Below are 17,302 nucleotides of genomic sequence, written 5' to 3' on the forward strand. Positions count from 1 at the left end.
TGAACTTCCTTGTATTGTTTTATCGCCATGATTTCTGCATATTATTTGTGCGTTTGGTCTGGTGGTACACATTTCTGAAATGTGGGTTCATCACAGTGCTTGATGCACATATACTTATGTAGGATTAGTTTTGAAAATCTCAAACAGTAAAGCTCTGGCTGGCACCCCAAAAATAGTCTCCTACAAGAGGAGAGTTTGAGATTACAAGCACACAAAGGGCACCTGAACGCCACATCCACTCTTTTGTATATTAACCACGGATGTTTACCTCATCATAAGTGGACGCACAACTGCGCCTTGTTTGCTTTGAAATGGCCCCATCTGCTGGAGATTAGGGCCACAAGATAGACCGTGGACACTGAGGAAAGGGGGCTTTCATTATCAGAAGCTGAGAATAAAGTTGAAAGAAATGATGCACCAAATGAATAGATAGGTCAAAGAGACTGGTGCAGAATTTTTGAGAAATAACTTGAAAGCGAAATACTATTACAGTTTAGATGAACACACCAAGCATTGTGGAGGAATGCCAGTTTAAGTAACTTATCTGTTGAACTGTAAAAACGAAATGTTTACATCTATACTTGTCTATTTTATTTTACCTTCATTTTATGATTATATATCATCACTTATTTCACTATGATACTGTTGATATTCTGACTTACATTTACTGTAAATGTCAGGCACCATGAACTGCACTTGACTATTAAAAGTGTTACACATACACTGCCATTGATTTATGTATCTGCACTTCTCTCGGGTTCAAAGCGCTATACATTCAGTCTGATTATCATGTGACTAACCACACTGATAATACAACACGTTGCATTATCCCATGAGCACACACAATGAGTTTGAAAATATAGTTTAATACAACATTATACTGTATTCTTAAAGTTTGACAAAGCTGGAAAGAACACACAAAGTATTGTGGTCAATTCCCACAGCCTCACAACACATTCTGATCATACTAAAAACATATTTAAAAAAAAAAAAAAAATCTATAATACAATGGCTGGTTATCCCACCAAACACGGGTAAACCATGCATATACATTTTAAGAATAAACTTAATTAATTTACATATTTTATAACCACTGTAGGGACACTGACTTTAGATTCTTGGGAATTCAATATTGAACTTCTTACTGATAACAGAAATCCAGCATAACTGGGATGCCTGCTCATTGTCACCATGTATCTTACACAGGGTTCAATAATAAGGGTTGCCCAATTGCCTGGGGCAAGTAACAAAGTAACATGACATGTATGCCAAGTAAATCAGCAAACTTACTCGTCCATCAGGTAAATGGTAAAACAGATGGAAGAATACATTTTCTCAGAGCTGATGAAGGAAGCATTAGCATTAAGGGGGTCATGAGCTGCCAATTTTGATGCTGAGCATGTTGTAAAAAAAAAGATGGCTGTCAGCAGGGCAGATAGCATGTTGGGTATAATAAATTTTTCAAGGTGTCAGGTTTTTAGATGCAAAGTATCTGCTATAACCTGCGTGTTCACTCATTCACACACTTTAAACTTGACAATTAATTTAAGTCTTTGTCCTTGTCTTTAATTTTATAACTGCAAATAAATAAAAATAGTTGTATAGGGGCAAGTCAAAATTGACTTCAGGCAAGTAGTTCTCTACTGTTTATAAAAACAAAACAAAAGAAAACAAACAGCAGAAAACAAAAAAAAAAAAACAGCAAAAATGTAACGTTGAAGCCTGGTACATTTCTTTATCTTTGAGCATAGTTGGGAAAAAAGCCAAGAGGCATTGTGTTCCTGTGCGATTAAATTAAAAACAAGTAGTTTCTGTTCAACCAGGAGAAGGCTATCTTTAAGCACTTGGTCCATAATCAACATAAAATGTGACATGCAACTGGATGTGCCTCTCTAGTTTGGTCAAGTCTTAATAGGGACAGATGAGGTTACTTGGTAAATCATCTCAGCAGGTTTGTCTGGTCCACTTTCAATGATGTAACAATCACTATCCATATCAACTCCGGTTTTCCCATTCACAGGAGCTGCCCCTTGCCCTTTGTCCAGACCAACAGCCATGACTTGGGTTTTTTTTATGTTACCAGAGGCTGGAGCCCCAAGTTTCCTTTCACCATTCATCTGTACAGGACTTGGGCTTGCCACTGGTGTCACTCTCTTTATTTTGTACTGTTGTTTGCCACCGCGCATGTGCTGTGACATGAACTCCTGGGCTTTGATGCACTTGTGTCTCTGAAGCAGCTGAGCGGTTTCAAAAGGAAGATGACAGACCCTACATGGGAACCCATTTGCTGCAGAGGGTGTCTTCACTGGATTCAATGCACCTGATGAAGAGTTCATGGGCATCTTCAATTGCCCGGAGGGAATGACAGGAAGCCTGCGACTGCTTTTGTTTGATGCACCTGTACTCAGACTCTGGCTCTTCGGTGGAATGGTGACAGTCACATATGGCTTGGATGCAGTGGGATTCTGACTCTTCAACTGCAGGGACGGAGTAACACGAAGCCCCTGACTGCTTTGATTGTATGTTCTGATATTCTGATTTTTCAGCTGCAAGGTGGAAGTGATGAAAGGTGCCTGAGAGCCTTTACTGACTGCACTGAGATTCTGGCTTTTCATCTGTTGAGAGGAAGTGGCCTGAGGCCCACCAGCACCCAGAATCCGCCTCCTGCCTGCACTGACTGGATTTATACTCGCTGGTCTTGCAGTGATGAGTCTGTATTTAGTAGCATTGTTGGGTGAGTTGCACACATGGAAGCGAGGCACTAGCTTCTTGCTGGACAGCAGCAGCCCGCAACCTATACAGCCAGAAACTTTATCTGTGACATGAGAGCTGTGATGGGATATGAGAGAGGTTCTTGTCATAAAACCCTGCCCACATTTACCGCAAGTGTAAGGCTTGTGCCTGTTAAACTTGCGCACCGTTTGCAACAGTACAACTGGCTGGTAAAGTGTCCAAAGATCCACTGTTGGTGCACCTACACCTGCAAAAATATTCTTCATGTCTGGTGAAGAGGGGGCAGGGTTTGGGAGAAAAGATGCTTGTGACATAGGGGGGTACAACCCAGGCACTTGTGAAATCTGTGCAGATGGCGTGGGAACTTGTGGCATAAAAGCTGATGTAATGGGTGCTTGCATTAGAGGCCTCACAGGTAAAGAAATTGATGGTGCATTGTCCACTTTAGGTGCCTTCCAGACAACCTCACCTGTCTGTAGTCTTTTCAGCTGCTCCTCCTCTTCTATGCGCTTTTCCATTCTGCGCTTCCTTATTGTTTCATGATCAAGCACTTGGTGCCCTGGTTCATGTGTTGTGCTGTGCTCCAGCATGTCTTTGTACTCAGTAAACTCAGTTCCACAGGAGCAGATATGACTTGCAGCAGGGCACACATGTTCCTCCAGGTATTTCCGATTTGCAAATATCTGCTCACAACTAAAGCAAAAGCGACCAGCATTCATCAACTCTCTGCCTAAACCATCCTCCATAATGTTTTGCAGCCTCTGGCCTCCTCTCTCCATGGTCAGGCTGGACAACACAGATGTCTTCAGCGATGATGTGGAGCCCTGAAGGCACCGTTCCTGCTGGACACAAGTGTTAAAATTAATGCAAACATGAACAAAATACAACAGAAATAGACAAAATATTCAGTTCAGTTATACCTCATTATCTAATGGTGATTGTCACTGTATCTGACTCAGATCAGCTAGTTATGCTAACAGCTACATACAATAAACGAATTGCAGACTAAGATTGAGAGGCTGTATTTTTTCAACATCACGTGTAGCTTCCTTTTGACGTTTAATATTACTGGCTCCTCTCGGAACGCAAATCCGAGACAAGCTATTCAACTATTTAACATGTTATTTCATATTTCATCTAACCCATAGTTTGTGAAATAGGCTACATACTGTTGAGTCACCCACCCACATAATACGGTATGGTATAATGACAGTACAGTTTTTCTATACAACTTAATATTTGGAAAATGCATTGGCGAATCACGTTATACAATTTTAACGTTGTTATTTTGATAAACGCGCGCTTGTCTCTCTACTAGCCTGCCGTGCTAATATTAGCCTCAACTATGGACAATAACGTAATGTTGGCTTACCGTCACATAAATATCAAAGTACCACCGTGTCAGTATTATGGCAACGTTATATCCTTTTAACAACTCGCAAACAGCTTGTCGATTGTCGTTTTGTGGGTATTCAGAATTGGACTGGGTTAACTTGCCGGTGTTTTGTACGTGTAGGTAGCAGTTAGCCCATTAGCCACACCAAAGAACCGGAGGAAAGACCCTCCACCCTCTTCTTCTACGCATGGCGCGCTTCGACTGGCAAACGTCCACATTTGGCGTCGTTATACTGACACCTATCGACCGGAGCGCATGATTCACCGTTGATGCTATTAACGCGGTAGTGAGGGCTAGTGGTAGAAAGACAACTCAAAGCCTGTGCAAACAAAGTGCAAGTACTATTACATTAGTGAAATATTACTCATCTACAAGTAAAACTATTAGTTTACTCAGGTCAAAGTACAAAGTGCTCAGAGTAGGCCTATTAGTTGACTATGATTAATGCATTATGAACAGCAGGCATTCAATTAAGAGGTTTTTGTTTCTCCGGCTCTTCAGTCTACCTCTCCATTTTCCCAGACTAGGGCTGGTTGATATGGATAAAATCAAATATCATATATATATATATTTCTTTTTACTAAATACCTCTATGTCGATATTCACTGATACTGCAACAATATTGTAATGTTTTTTTCCTTAAGGAACCCCTTTTCTGTCATTGAGTAAACTGACAACCCCTGACTGAGTGGCATGTTTTGTGAATATTTTATATTATATTCAATGCATAATGATAACTACAACAGTACAGAACACCTCATAAACCATACAATTAACCAAAATAGTGAACACATTAACTGCAGAAAGTTTGTGTCAAACCAGCAATTTGGAGGGATTTTGGTGAAATTACATCCTGTCAAGACAGAGATTAGTTTTTCTTGATTTTTTTTTTTTTTTTTAGAAACTTTTTGTACAATTTAAACAATCATACATACTTAATAAGCTCCTTTTTTCAGTGGCATTTTCAGTGTATTCTTCTCATTGCTCTGTGAGCTTGTTGGTTGTTTTAACTCTGTGAATACATGTAGCTTATGTTAAGGTCTTCTCTGTGCCGTTATCCTGAGATTTTTTTTCAAGTTTATATCATAAATGATAATATGATTCTTTTTTTTTTTTTTTTTTTGCAAAAATTCCATTTAGTTTTCTTAATAGACATGAATAAAATATAGAGATATAAGCCAAATATATACCAATCTTTATACAATCTCAACCTACTAGTAGGAACAGGACCCCCAGGTTGGGAACAAGTGCCCATGTTGACTGTGGGATAGCACATATCATTATTATAATAACCATTTATTTAATTACCTATTTATGCTATCATCACATTTATGCAACCCTCCCAGGACCTGTCCACCTACAGGGCCCAGAGAGGGGCAGGACAGATCATAGTCGAACCCTTCCCACCCTGGAGGCTGCAGTCCTGTAGGACCAAAAACTCACACCATGAGAACAGTTTCTGCCCAACTGTGGCTGGTCTCTTCAACAGGGATATATTTTATACCTTTTTTATTTAGAATTTTTCTTTTTCCCTTCTACTATTAATTGTTATGCACCAAAATACCAAGACAAATACTTTGTATATGAAAACATACTCTAAAAATTAAATAAAATAAATACAAGTCGACGGTGTCATTATATTGTATTTAAAATTAAAACTCTCAAGTTATACCGGCATTTTTGTGTTGTATTTCCCATAGACATACTAAATTAATAGTAGAGAACTATAACTTTTATAAGTCACTCAGCTATATTTGAATCAAAATATATCAGCATAATCAGCATAAATAAGTCAACAAATCTATCCTTATACTCCAGTCACTAACAGTGCAATTATTTTACTTTCAGCATGCTTTGTATTCTTAACCCCCTCATTGCTGCACATACAGCAGGAGGGACTATTCCTGGCTTTCTCTGTCTTATTAATACCCCAGCAATCAGTGTTTTCAATTTAAGTTTAGCATAATTTAATGTACATATCTGATGTAAGGCATTTTCATTTAAGCTACATCTAAAACTTGCTCAATTTATTTGATACAAATATTTTACACCAGTACACTTACTTAAGAATCAACCACATACTTAAAATTTAATTTATAAAAATAATTATCAAGCCTCTGTTGCAATGTACATTTTACTGGTGACTGGTATTCAACTTATGACCTATGATTGACCTAAAATTATTTAATGTTATATTTGTGTAACAAAGGCACAAATTACAAACTATGATCCAAAAGGGTCCACCTTAAAGTCCTTACCATGTCAGTTAATGCTATGCTTTAACTGTATACTACAGAGCATTCATAGACTAGCACAAACCAGTTGACACAGGGTAAGCCTGAAGCTTTTGGGGCCCAACAAGTTTTGCTGCTGCCCAGATTTCACTGATTACTTTGATACATGATGTAAATACCAAATTAATTTAAAAAAAAAAAAAGACCCCAACACACGTACTTGAAAATTAAACCTTCCTGGAAGTACAGTAACTGGACACTAAAATCTTGTGACCATGATGTCCCAATATTTTATCTGACTGGAATACAAGAAAACCTACAGTTGTTGATTTGTATGTTAATACTGTAATTGAGGCACGATGATACTTGTATTAAAAAATACCTACTTGAATCCCTGCTCCTTTCAGCTTAGACCTTAGATTCTTGACGATCAGAATAATTCTAATAAGTAAAAGCCAGGACATGAAACGTGGATAGCTATAAAAAAGTTATTGTAGAATTTAACTGCAGTTATCCACTTCAAGGGACAGGTCACCCCCAAATCAAAAACACATATTTTCCTTGGCCTGTAGTGCTATTCATCTATTAATATTTTTTTGGAGTGAGTTTCAGAGTTTTGAGATATCAGCCACAGAGATGTCATCTGCCTGTCAGGCAAGGGAAAAAAATATGTTTTGATTTTGTGATGAACTGTCCCATTAAGTTATAGAGATATAAACCCTGGTCAAGTGTGATTCCACTATTTTGATTGACATGTCAAAGCAAGCTCTTTAGACAATGTTCGACAGATCATCTTCTGCCTCTTTTGCAAGATATTAGATTCCATAATCCCACGAAATGATACAATGTTTCACATACTGGTATGTTTATTGACACCAGAAACAACAAGCTACATCACAACCTCCGTGATAAAAGTTTGATTAACAAATACTCAAACATTTACAGGCTAATGAGGCTATGTAATAAAGGGATTAACTTGAGGAAACTAAAATATACAGTATATCAAAGACCCCCTTTTTTTTTTTTTTTCTTTTTTCTTTTTTTACAATGGTGAGCTACTATAATACACTCTAATAGATTTAAAAAATAAAAAACACCTTATGTGCCTGTACAATGTCAAAATTACTCCTGGACAGAAAAACAAGTCAATTAAAATTTGCAAGTACAGAAATTTGGAAATTTGCTCTGCTTTCAAATGCACCACTCCAATGTTAGCCACTTGTCAGAAAAACTTAAGTGTCATTAAGAAGTCAGCTGTCCTTGAGTTTTTGGCATAGTGTCTCCAGCCATAATGCGATGAATCCTCCTGCGGTGGTTTTTGAGTGATTTAAGATTCGGGTATGTACCCTGACAGACATCACAGCGATATGATTCAGACTGTTTGTGAGTAAGAAGGTGTTTCTGCAAACCATCCACAGTACCAAACCAGCGAAGACAAACAGGACAGCGCACAGGCTTGATGGCTGGCTTGCAGGCCCCACTCCTCTGGTGAAACACAAGACTGATTGTGTTTGGGAAGTCGGAGTTGCAGTGGGAGCAATGATAGGTTTTGGGTGGGTTTGTTGTAGGTGGATTTGTAACTCGCACACCTTTACATCGATTCCAGGATATATGCCTTCGTAGGGAACAGCGAGTGGCAAAAGTGTTGCCACATCGTGTGCATACAATCCGCTGCTGCTTTTTTGTCGGATTCAAAACCTGCACCGGTTTAACAGTTTGCTTTGGTGGAGGCTGATGCACTGGCTGAGGTGGCTGCTGAATTCTCTGTTGCTGAAATCGAAGTAAAAGAGGTTGTGATCGTTGTGGTTGGAGTCCCTTCAGCAGCTGGTGATGAGGATGCATATGGATCTGCAGATGAACTTCGTAGTCTGCCCAGGAATTAACAGTCTCCCCACAAGTAGGACATGTGTATGACTCCTGTGCATGCTTCTGAAGATGCTCCAGAAGGAGCCTAGGTGATGTAAACCCGATCCCACACTCACATGTCACCCTCCGTGGAAGTACGGAGGGCAGTGACATGATGCCCCAGTTGCCTCCATCATCCTCTGGGTTTTGACAGTCTGTTGCATTGCCTGACATACTCTGCTGCACAGTCCCTCGATCCACATCGGCCATTTTTTGTTGCAACTGACACCTCTTACTGTGAACCATCATGTTATCCTTGCGGTTAAAGGTTTTCCCACAGACAAAACAAGGAAACATTGGTTTCATATTGTTGGCATTTAGTGGAGTGGCATCCTGACTAGCACTCTGTGCTCCAGTCCCAAGTCCACGTGGCCTAACCCCACACAGCCGTAGATGGCGTCTCAAAGTAGATGGTCGGCTGTAGGTTTTCTGACACCTGTTACAAGGGTAACGTTTTACACCATCTCTTACAAAATAACGGAGGCTAGGGGGCGCTGTCTCTGCATGGTCATCTGACATAGACCTCTTCACCTCACTTCCATTACCAGCTTTCTCTAATGAGCTAAGAACCTCCATTTCATCATCCAAGGGCATTGTCCACTGTCCTTCATTACTGTCTTCACCATCAACTACTGCTGCATCCCAGCTGTCGTTCTCTTCTCCTTGCCTGAGAAGAGACGCATCCATGTGCTGCTCCATCACTGAAGATTTGGGGAAGAATGGCGGGAAGCTTTTTGCTGGATGAGTCCAGGCTAACTGTGAAGCTGAAGACGGCTCAGAATTTGGAGAAGTCACCTCTACCTTAATACGACTAGTAACTTCAGTGCCCACAGCAATACTCTTGCACATTTGAGATCCAGCTTTAATGTCCGCATCAGTGTTGGCTTTACTGTTTGATCTCAATGCTAGCATTCTCTGAATGGGGGGATTGGCCTGTTGAGGGACGACTGACCTTGGGCCCTGGCACTTGTGCATTTTGAGGTTCCACCTCCGTGCGTAGCTGTGCTTGCACAATGGACAAAAGAAAACTTTTCTTGTATTGGTGAGACTATGAAATGGCACTAGTTTTTGGGCGAGAGGTACCTTGCTTTTTAGAGAAGAAAACTGCACAGTCTTGTTTCCTAGCTGAGGGCATACATGATTGTCAGGTAAAGGTAGTCGACCAATAATCAGCTGTTTGCAGCGACGGCAACATTTAATCCTCTCTTTTTTGTGCAAGAAATGATGCTCTGTCAGTCTGTCCACGTCTTGAAAGACCCTACGGCAGCGACCACATTGATATCTCCCATATGTGCCGTTACTGCTAGGATCCTTGAGTTTCTGACGGGTCTCTAGAACCACAACAGGTGAGAAAGTCTTAGTCAGAGAGACAACCTTTTTCTTACTAGACTCAAGAACTTTGCTGATGGATGGAGCTTTTGTCTTTATACCGGGAGTTGCAAGCAGCCGCCTCAACTGTGCAATTGAGAGATCATTCATCGGGGATACTGCAGTTTTTGCTGCTGGTGTTATGTTAACAGGAACGGCTTCCTGTTTGGGGGTAACATTATCGTTCTTATTCTGAGACTGAGGTGCCTGATAGCGCTTCATGTATGCTGACGCCAGCAATTTCATTAGAACATTTTTTCTGGGCAAAGTCTCACCATTTTCACTGCCGAGAATAGAATTTGTTTTGTCTTGGAAATGCATGTCCCCTTCAGTCTCTGGAATTTGCTCTGCTGCAGCAGACATGTTTTCAAGTTTCTCACTATCATCTTGAGGAGGTGTGCACTGGCCTTGAGGAGTGGTTACTATGGCAATGCCATCCTCCAGGCTTTCATCCGCTTTATCGTCTGTTAATGTGGGTAGCTCAACAGCTGTGGACCTTGACGTAGAGGGACAACTAAGGACCAAACCTGGCTGGGTAACAGCTGGACTGAATGATGCATGCTGGGTCGGAAAAGCTTCATCTGTTCCACAAAGAACATTAGTATTAACCAGAGGTTGCACTAGCTTTATTTGAGAGACATGTGAACGCTTATGCTCCAGCATAAGATTGAAGTCTTGAAATTCCTCTCCACAATCACAAATATAAAAAGAGGGCGAAGGGCTCTCAGGCAATAGTGTCGATGCACTGGGGTGTTCACTGGATGAGTTCATACTTTCAAACAGTGTTTCATGTGGGCTGCTGTTAGGCTGTGGAGGGGAAGAGACCTTGGAGGCTGCACTAGCATGGGTTGCCTGATGTACCAGCAAAGAGGCCAGTCCAGTGAAGGTGGCTGAACATGCCACACAACGAAACACTTTGGAGGTTGAAGTACTCCCCTGTAATCCAAGCATCCTGGAAGCCACACATACAAGGCAATCCAGGTGTTGTGGTCATGCAAGGACCGTTCCTGTAAATCACAGAAAAATACAAAAAATGATGTCACCAAGTGAAAATGGATAATCACAACTTGCACATGGTAAATAAAAATTGTTTTTTCAACTTGAAATCTTTCCACTAATTCTAATGGCATAACTGTATATACATTAATATTAAATATCTGCACACGTGAATGTATGACAGGTGCGTTGGAGGGAAATTCAACTTGAAGAAAATCAGAAGAGACTCCCGCACACTGTCTTGCTTTCTGTTGATTTATTAAATATCCAACGTTTCGGTCTGGACGACCTTCATCAGGTATACTGGCAGCATACAAACATTTCTACACATATATAAAAACAAAGACTGCCTCCATTTACAAACATCCAATCATAGGACTGCTGAGACTGATCAACACCTGAAACGGATTCAGGTGTCATCAGCCTGGAAATGGTTCTTGCCTTGTGTGTAACTGCCTTTGATCAACAAATTATTTTTTAATGAAGGATTATCAGAAATTTCCAATGTAATTGTTAAAAATATGTTAAGAAATATGTTTTTGACTTAACAGGTCATTAGACCCTATTTCTTGTCTTTAAATAATTATTTCTCAAAAAAATGTTTTCTCTTTAAAATCTATTTGACATGGATGATTGTCTGTATATTGATATACCTATGTTTCTTCTTTGGAGATCAATACACTTTGTAGAATGACGCACAAGACAATATTGATACTTGTTAGGCTTCATTTGTCCATTTTTCCATGTGTGGGGATTTAGATGACAAAATGTATATTGTGATTTCTGTGGGTTTTTATATGATTCGATAAGTTTCTGGCCCTATTGCCGGGCTGATGACACCTGAATCTGTTTCAGGTGTTGATCACTCTCAGCAGTTCTATGATTGAAATGTTTGCATGCTGCCCTGATGAAGATCATCCAGACCGAAACACTGGATATTTAATAAATCAACAGAAAGCAAGACAGTGTGCAGGAGTCTTGTCTGATTTTCTTCATAACTGTATACGCAGAAGTACTTTCTCATTCATTATTCAATTAATCAATTAATCTAACGATTAATAACAATTACTTTTATTATTAAATTAATATACAATTAAGTCACCTAAATCAAAACTTTGTCTCATTAATATTTCAATATTTTATTCAATCACAATCCAGAAAAATAGACACATAAAGCACATTAGAATAATGATAATGGTGGCATATTTTAAAGTCAGTCTAGTTTCCACCGTATTTAATAGCATGTCAGATGCCTGATCAGAAAAATACTGGACCTCAAATTCAAAATGAGCTACAATGCATATTAATTTAATAACTGATCATTGTCAGCCCTTGACTTAAGACTGAAACTGGTTATTAGGTGGAATTATTTAATCACTGGAGTCATATGCAGGTAAGATAATCACTGACAGTGTGCATCAATGTGGGGCAAAGAAAATAACTGAAACAACTAACAGTCTGTAATGTTAGTTTTAGCCATTTCTGACTCATGCATGGCTGATAAAGTGAACAGAAAGTATAGAACGACTGAATTACATGTTAAATGATGCATAGTGTAAATTTAACAGCAGCAGTGCAGACATCACTCTTAACACAGGGATGAAGAAGAAACATCAAGAAAAACTATCTGAGGTGACTTCTACTAAAAGAAACATGTTCCACATGTTGATAATCCTCATATATTATGCTTTGGTGCTGACAGAAAGTAAACAGGGTGATGCTGCTGCTGCTGCTGCTTTGGCTCCTGCTGCTGCAGGAGGACAGGTTGCTCGGTGCTTAACTTAAAGCACTCGTACAGCCAAACTGTTGCGTCTCTGTCTAAAATACAAACATGTTTTAGATGATCGCAGTGAGGCTTGCTCTCTGTAGTTTGTTCTGTGTGAATCCATGCTCAAAATAGGTCATTAAAATCAATAATCAAATATAACTGAAATTGAGCATTTTATTTTAATACATTTTTTAGCTATATCGCTCAACACTACTGAAAACATATATTGTACATATAAAAAAGGAGGGCAAGTATGAAGAAACTAAAGTCATGGATTGTGTGTATATACATACATACATACATATATATATATATATATATATATATATATATATATATATATATATATATATATATATATATATATATATACATATATATATATATACATATATATATACACACACATACATATATGTATATATTCCTCGAGTAACTCAATTACTAAAAAGCCTGAAGGCAACTTATTTGTCTCCAGGCTTTGTTTAAATCTGGACAACTATATGGCGCACTATGTATTGCACATAGGGATGGGTACTTTAATCTGCTCACCTCACTCTTGTCTCCTTAGCTTTCTTCTCCTCACACTCACACACCTAAGGTCTCACTGGGGCTCACCCTCCCCCGCCTCCCTCTGTTTCTCCCTCCCATTCTGTCTGATCTGTTGACTTTCTTGTCATCAGGATGGTTGCCCAAAGACACAACTCCAACAACGACATTTTGTTTTTTTTTCCATTGATATATTCACCTGCAATTCAGTGATAACACCAGCAGAGAGCTGTAAGTGGAGGAGACTTGTTAATGATGGAGTCTACTAAATATGTGGTGGTGAATGACAGACACCAACCAGGTGAATGTACTGGCTTATATAACTCTGTATAAGTCAAACCTTCTCACACAATACAGGGAAAGGTGGGGGGGCAGGGGGGCAGATTGTTCACTAATCAATCGTGGATGCTGTCGTCCTCTCAGACTGATAAAAAATAAAAATAAAAATGCCAAAACTAGTTACAAAAAATATTTGTATGTCTGTCTAAATAAAGCGTCTGCATGTGAAACACTGCAGAATATAAGATCATGCTGCTCAGAGACATGACTGCTGTCCCTCTTGTCGAAGACCTAATTAATTCCTACCTGTCATTGTTTAGGGAGGACAGGTATCAGTGTGGTGCCATGTGCAACAGTTTTGTTTACCCTGCTGTGAACCTCAAAGAGTGAAGTTGCGTGTACTGTGCTGTCAGGCCGTTTTGGTGGTGTCCAAAAGAAAAGAGGGTAAGCAGTGTTTCCCTTCTAGTTTATTTGGGAGGGCGCCCTGCCCCCCAACAGATGCCCCCGCCTTGCCAACAGGACCCGGGTGAGGCTCCCCCCTCGCTCCTCTCTCACAGCACACACCGATGCACCGGTACAGACACACCCACCCACACTCAGAGAGCGGCGGGGAGAGAGTTTCTGACCATTACGGTAAAAAACAACAATAAACAAACAAAAATTGTAAATGGAGGTTCCCCAACTGTTTGCCCCACCAAGCAAAAATATTGGCGTTTTTTAAATGAATTATATGTGGCGAGGTGGGAAGCACATGTAGCTCTGTAGCCAATGTTAGCCAAAATGAGAACATCTCTCCCAGCCCCAACCACAGCGCTTTGCCAATCTCCTGCCCCTGTTAACGTCGCCACGACTAGACTCAAACACACCTGTTCCAGCCCTCCCACCGAAGCACGCAGTAAAAAGCTGCAGACGGGTCACCATCGTCAGTCTGGTTTTGATCCAGCATAGCTGTGAGACTGTAGATACTCCGCATGGCTGTACAAGAGCGAACTGGCAGGTATAAACTTAAACAATGATAAGCTTTCCTCAGTACACCAGACATCACTTCTGCTGAACAACCGCCATACTGTGACGTGCATGCACAAGTGTAACATATCTGGTGCAACGAATTATGGCCCATTGTGATTGGTCCAGACCTCACATGTGATAATAGCTGAATAAATGTTGTCTTTTTGTCAAATGGAAACTTTCTTGTCTTAAGGGTGTATTAAAATGCTGATTTTAATAATTAAAAATAAAAGTTAAGAAAATATATGTTCTCCCAGTCCCCAGTAAGGTGGGTCAGTTGTATAAGTGGGTGGGCCCAGGCCCATTAGGCCCACCCATAACGCTGCACCTGATGGATGAATGGATAGATAGATGCATAAATAAACAAATGAATGAATAAATGAATAAAAACTGTGTTCCATTGCTAAAATAAAAAAAAATGTGAACACAAATCAGTGTTAACTGTTTATTCAGCACCAAATGCTCTGTAATCATGGTAATAGGGTCCTTTGACGAGAGGGTCCTGCAAGGACAGCCAGCCCAGGCACCCCCTCTCCCGAAGCAAAAAAGGCTAGGGGAAACACTTGTAAGCATCAGCAAACTCCTTGAACTCTGCATCATGTTGGCTCTTTAGATGCTTACTTGTGCTGAGCAGCTACTTTTCGCGACGTGGTATCAGGTGTTGGGTATCAGAGTAGTTTTATGAGTACAAGTACGAGTATGTGAGGACAGTATCGGACCGATACCCGATGCTGGTATCAGTGCATCCCTATATATGATTATTGATTGGTTGAATATTTCCTGGAAGCACCAGTAGTCTTCACAACAGTATTGTCACAATATTGCTAATGAAGCATTTGGTCAATATCGCCCAGCGATAATGCAACAAACTCATTTATCACCTTACCTGCTAATTATCAGTGTCAACCAATATGAGACTTCACTACTACTTTTTCAGCTTTATCACCCAGGCCTAATTGATTTTCATTAAAAGATAAATACACCAAGGCTATAACATGACATCTAATATAGAAAATGAGGCAAGTGACAAAGGAAGACAGCACTTTGAGTAAGTGAGAGGACTATGAAGGCACTGCAGTGATGTGTGTCAATTCGCAGTCAGAAAATAGAGTGACAAAGTGCAGCTGGTATCAGAGCAATCCATACAGCAAAAAATTAGTATTGAAAGTATTTCAAATATTCAGTATCAATATTTATCAATATATCCATATTTTTGACAACACTAGTATAAACTTTTCCAAATGTTACTACTAAAGCATTTACAGCTTAAACACAGTGGCAATAAAATATAAGCTTTATCTGTCAATCCTTGCCCCAGGTTAATTTAATTACTAATTAATAAGTTAATATGAAAATAAAAAAAAAAATCAAAGATAGCAAACTGATGGACTTTTTAATGTTTACTCATTTTATCTGATAAATAGCCATATTACTCATGTTTGTTTATTAACTGCCCCCTGGCATCCTGTCATTTTAAATAAGTTGCCTAGGAGCAAAGTAAGTTGAGTATCCCTGATTTACAGTCCTACATTAACCTCTTAGTGGTCCTCTTCCACACATACCACCAATGAATTTTTTTTTTTTTTTTAAATAATAATAATTTCAATGGACAGAATTCTTGAAGCCCTTGAAGATGTCAGTGGTTTTGATACACGTATGGACTGCTCTCTTTACTATTCAGGAAACATACTCAACAACATGATCACGTGTTGTTTAATTAGTTAAAAACAAGACCACAGCACAAACTTAAATCTGTAAATCTGAACATTTGAAGTTCACATGAATGGGGAGTACAGCTTTGTTTGCAGCTTGACATCTGACAAAGCCCATGACAATGAGCTCAGCCACAAGTAACGTAAGCCACCACACATGAACACAAAAACGCACACTAACAGAACCGTTGCTATGGAAATGTCACAGAATATCCAGGTTTTCGTCCTACGTTAGCTTGCTAATGCTGGCCACACTGCTAACAAACACAGAGATGTTGTTTTAGTGATAATGTAGCCTCACGTTACTCTACTGTTACAGAGACAATATCAGTTTAACAAGCTCTAATCTCAGGCTAACGAGATTTCCACATGATCACTATTAACATGCTATTAACATTTAATAGCTTGGAATCTAATATATGATCTGACACTACATATAACGTTATAAAACCCAAGTCGCTAGCTTACAACGTTATAGTATCAGGGTTGCTGGTGAAAGCTAACCAGGGGGAGGTGGCCACGTTCCTGAGGAAGGCCAGAGAAAGGAAGAACGTTAGCTAACTAGCCACCATGACCTATGGAGCAGCTTCTGCACAATAACGCTAACCAACCGTTGATATCTTCATGTACTCACCAGCTACCGGAGCGATAACGGTCTCCCCTCAAAGTGGAACCACAATGGCCGTGCGGAAGGAGGCAGGGTGTCTCGGCAGACATCTGCCCAAGCAGAAGCCATGAACTCTCAAGGGAACCACGGCTCTGCTCAGCTCTCTGGTGAACAACAAATGTGATGCTGTGCCAGGAGAGGAGCACAGCGCTGAACGCTGCAGCTGCAGCAGGCGCGGAACGGAAACACAGTCGATGTAAACAGCGCATGCGCACACAAGCCCTCGAGGAGAAGCGCTGGGCTGTACGCCATGGCTGCGAGAGATCCAAGTACTCTCACTGCAATGTGCAGTCCGGGGCGGTGCCGTGCATCCATGGGCGGTGCTCAATGTGGTAGGAGCACGTCTTCACGTCCTCAGACTTCAGTCGCCAAGGCCGCGCCCCCTTTTGGGGGAAAGATCATTATTTCACACGACTACTGTGCAGCAGGTTATAGAGCAAATAAATGTACAAATCCATCATGATCTCTGGTCCACCATCCCTCCTGGACAGTGAAGGGATCCCAAAAGGAGAGCAGTAAGGATACATGTTGAGCAGTGTCTTTCAACCTGGGGTTCGGATTGAAAGTTGGCTGTGGAGGTAAAGTACAATATTGTAGCAAGCAGCACAGAAATAGTGTCTTCTTGCATTTAAAAAGGGACAAGACAGCATGTCCTCTAGGATGCCAACATGACCTTACAGTAGACAA

The 17,302-nt window shown here is 40.2% G+C and overlaps 2 protein-coding genes across 2 annotated transcripts; both read right to left on the bottom strand.

The window, feature by feature from the left end:
- Positions 1-846: 846 nt before the first annotated feature.
- On the bottom strand, positions 847-4,339 carry LOC146321301 (uncharacterized). Its single transcript, XM_084726409.1, has 2 exons — positions 4,106-4,339; positions 847-3,575 (listed from the first exon to the last, which is right to left on the bottom strand). The coding sequence occupies exon 2, from the start codon at positions 3,510-3,512 to the stop codon at positions 1,902-1,904; it is 1,611 nt and encodes a 536-aa protein (XP_084582535.1). The 5' UTR covers positions 3,513-3,575; positions 4,106-4,339; the 3' UTR covers positions 847-1,901.
- A 3,161-nt stretch (positions 4,340-7,500) lies between these two features.
- LOC146321302 (uncharacterized) lies at positions 7,501-16,808 on the bottom strand. The gene is made up of 2 exons (XM_084726399.1): positions 16,583-16,808; positions 7,501-10,643 (listed from the first exon to the last, which is right to left on the bottom strand). The coding sequence occupies exon 2, from the start codon at positions 10,585-10,587 to the stop codon at positions 7,606-7,608; it is 2,982 nt and encodes a 993-aa protein (XP_084582525.1). The 5' UTR covers positions 10,588-10,643; positions 16,583-16,808; the 3' UTR covers positions 7,501-7,605.
- Positions 16,809-17,302: the final 494 nt, after the last annotated feature.

Source organism: Lutjanus erythropterus, chromosome 9, assembly GCF_056507025.1.
Source record: "Lutjanus erythropterus isolate fLutEry1 chromosome 9, fLutEry1.hap2, whole genome shotgun sequence".
NCBI lineage: Eukaryota > Metazoa > Chordata > Actinopteri > Lutjaniformes > Lutjanidae > Lutjanus > Lutjanus erythropterus.